Below are 3,324 nucleotides of genomic sequence, written 5' to 3'. Positions count from 1 at the left end.
TTGTCGAAGATTCGCACATGTGGCCATCCTTGATCGGAACGATCTCTCGTTTGTTTGTTTGTTTGTTTGTTTGTTTGTTTTTTAATAAAATTGATTTTTGGTAAGAGATTTTTGCAAAGCTAGACATAATCTTGCTGTTTTATTAGACAAAATGTGTTCACAGTATGAGCAAAGACAGAAAAAAAGTTGGATTGAGTTTTGTTTTGTTTTTTAAAGCCAGACTTTTAAATATTGGAGTAATTGTCTTTCGTCAGCGCACTCCTAATCTGATCAATATGGTATTAAATCTTGTTTTGGTTTGTCTGCTTTGTTGTTTATGGATAAAAAGCAAACATATTTTGATTTGTTTTATAAAAATGTGATTTTATGCACCTGCTGCTACAATCACGTTAATTGTACAGCACTTTTAAAATGTTTTTAAATGTTTCAGTCTTTTATTGCAATCTTGTTTAACAAAACTACAGCTGTTACAAAAAAATACTTTTAAAGTCAAAGTGAAAACGGATTTCTTCCATGAAAGCATTTTTAATCACAAATAAAATAAAATAAAACGGTGAATACTTTTTACAGGCACTGCATTTCTTTGTGGAGGCGTTGAAGAGTTTGTTGGCTGTTGGGCTGAGGGTTGGGGGATGCTGGACTCACTCTGTTAGGGGTCCGTGGGCCTTGTTCCTGAGCTCCCTGTAGCCCCTCCAGTGGTGCATGTCGGTCCGGATGGGGTGTCGGCCTTCCTGCCTCAGAACCTGCTCTATGAGGTCAGCGCTGGCCACGTTCACCACAATCAGAGGGCCGTATTTAGACTTCCATAATTCCCCGTAGATCCTCTTGTGCTCAATCTGGGGAGCAAACAAAATGAGTTAAAAGATTATTCATTAGGTTATGAATGTTGAACAGGAGTTTTAATTAAAAAAAAAAGAAAGAGAAAAGTGGCAGGATTCTGGAAAATGTTAGAGCAGGCAAGCCAACTTGGGATAAAAAAAAACAAGTGTTATTTCCATCAAGACCCTCCTTGTTTCTTAAATTAGTAAAGGGCTGTAGATGTTGGCAGAGTGGTGAGTCAGACACACATTTTAGATTCAGAAAATGTCCACTGCTCAAGTAGCAGAAAGTCACTGTTTCATATCTGCTCCTTCTTTCAGTATTCTTTGTGTTACCACATGACTCTCTTTTCTCGAAAGGGAAATATTATGTTATAAGGAAGTAAAATATGTTAGCCATATACAGACATGAAGAACAAGCAGTGATGCCATCAGTTGGAAATGTGTTTTTAGCTGGCCTCACAGCAAATTCAAAAGTGTCAAATGTTTTGGTGTTAGTAGACTTTGTGCAAAAGCAGACTTAATTTTACTCTAATAGAGTCACATTCTGTTTATGTAACTCTGGGGTGTATATTATTAGTAGTTAAAATCCAGTGTTAAAACAAAGTGTTTCCCTATTAAATCTAGAGGTGTTAAAATAGAATCAATAACTCTTGACTTCTTAACTCTGAACTCCACCAGCGGCTCTAACACTGAAGGAGTTAATTCACTGCCTCTGTTCTGTCAGATCAGCATACATTGTCAAATAGTCTTACGCTTAGCTCAGACATGCATACGCTGTCATTACCACATGATTTTATTTAATCAGCAACATAGAATCATGACGTAGAACATCATACACTTTGTTATTAACAGCTGTATGGCATCCTAACTTAGCGGTTAAGTTAGGAGGTTAATGAGTTTTACATGGGCGTGTGTTGTAGTTGACTGCAGCTGCAGCTAGACTGCTTTAAATACACTTTGAAACCATGACAACGCATGTATATCTATCTAGTTATCATGTTATGTCATATTATAAACAATTTAATTACTTATTTTCGTCATAACTTGTTGCGTATACTGACAACTACACTGACGGTCGGACTTCTTAATGCGCATGCGCGGGCATGCGTACTAACTGCATGTATGCTATCCTGACAGCATGTGGCTATCTGATACCTCCGCCCCAGAATCACAGATTCCCACCGAAGCGAAGTGAAGAAGCCAAGTCATTTCAGGACTATTTACTTTCCACCTGTCTGAGTTATTTACTGCACTTGGTAAGTTATTTCTTTTTCTTTTTTCCTGAGATGGTTTATAACTATTATTTTGAGTTGAGCTCAACCTGTATGATAGACGTCACGTTCGCCACACGGCTCGGTGTTAGCATTTTTAGCTTAGCATGCTGAATGTTAGCGGAGTACAAGTGTTGGAAAAAAATCGAGCCGGTGAAGAGTCAGTCAAATTCTTGGCTAACTTGAACAGATCTTTTTTATGTTGAAAGCATTATTCCCGCTGTTGTCTTATATACGTTTTGCAGCATGTTTTAATCCTTTTATTGCCTCTTTGTATATATTAGAACCAGTCTGGTTGAGGATGAATCTCCTGCCTAACCTCCATCTCCCGATCCTTCCAAGGATTCATCGAAGATTCAAGCTCCAAAAATGATTATTTTCGTGTTAATATCTCTGAAACTCCACATTTCTATAATGGAGGCTTGTTGTTAGAGTTGTAGTAACAATGTATTCATTCGTTCCAGTCCTCATTGTTATGGTTTTTGTTTATGATCCAGAGTCCGACACTGTTTGTAGTACTCATAGGCTGAAGACGGTCCGATGCAGTAGAGGAGCATGTTGGTATCTCCGGCCAAACGTCACGAACAGCCCAACAACCTGAAGACAACCTGTTAGTGAGTGGACATCTCTCTGGTGGAGTGCAGAGAGGAACTGCGTCTTATCAACAGAAACAGAAACTGGATAAGAAATGATGGATCTGAATATCAGGTTGGTCTATATCCAGTAATCTACCTGTTAAAAGGAAATGCACTCTATCAAATATTACATGAACTGCATGCACTGCAGTTTTTAGGCTTTACTTTCTCCACCTTGTACTTTGAACAATTTCATGCATATTGTATTGAAGAAAAATGTATTAAGCATACTGCATGTTGTATTGCACAGCTGATATGTTAGACCTTTTAAAAAGCAATATGTGAAGGAAAGCGACATGTGAAACATGCACATTATTCCATGTTGTAATATGTTTTGTAATTATAGTGCACGTTTTGAAATAAATGCATTTGAGAAAATCATTGCCTCTTTATTAAATGTTTATTTTTCAAAGAATTTTTAAAAGTTCAAACAATAAAATACCTATTTAATATTAATTACAAATAACTTAATAAGTTAAAGAAGTACTCTGTGAGAGTTAATATTAAGATCTAACACTGAATTAGTGTTAGTAAGAGTTAAATGATTAACTCCACCAGATTTGATTTTTGACACTTTATAAGAGTTAAGGTACTAAC

General features: G+C 36.7%; 1 protein-coding gene and 1 long non-coding RNA gene across 2 annotated transcripts in view; both read right to left on the bottom strand.

Moving 5' to 3' along the window:
* The window catches only part of cyp27a3 (cytochrome P450 family 27 subfamily A member 3), a 23,016-nt gene that overhangs the window by 15,245 nt on the left and 4,447 nt on the right, over nucleotides 1–3,324 (bottom strand). Inside the window, exon 2 of the mRNA XM_015047388.1 lies at nucleotides 646–836. Within this exon, the coding sequence (XP_014902874.1) occupies nucleotides 646–836 (191 nt within the window). The remainder of the gene's footprint in view (nucleotides 1–645; nucleotides 837–3,324) is intronic.
* On the bottom strand, nucleotides 1,396–3,066 carry LOC106956503 (uncharacterized). Its single transcript, XR_001426783.1, has 3 exons — nucleotides 2,825–3,066; nucleotides 1,977–2,789; nucleotides 1,396–1,531 (listed from the first exon to the last, which is right to left on the bottom strand). It is a non-coding gene; the product is annotated as an uncharacterized LOC106956503 (long non-coding RNA).

This window comes from Poecilia latipinna, unplaced genomic scaffold (assembly GCF_001443285.1).
Source record: "Poecilia latipinna isolate Pla-1442-1.1 unplaced genomic scaffold, P_latipinna-1.0 Scaffold823, whole genome shotgun sequence".
Lineage (NCBI taxonomy): Eukaryota > Metazoa > Chordata > Actinopteri > Cyprinodontiformes > Poeciliidae > Poecilia > Poecilia latipinna.
This window is presented reverse-complemented; position numbering and strand designations above follow the sequence as displayed.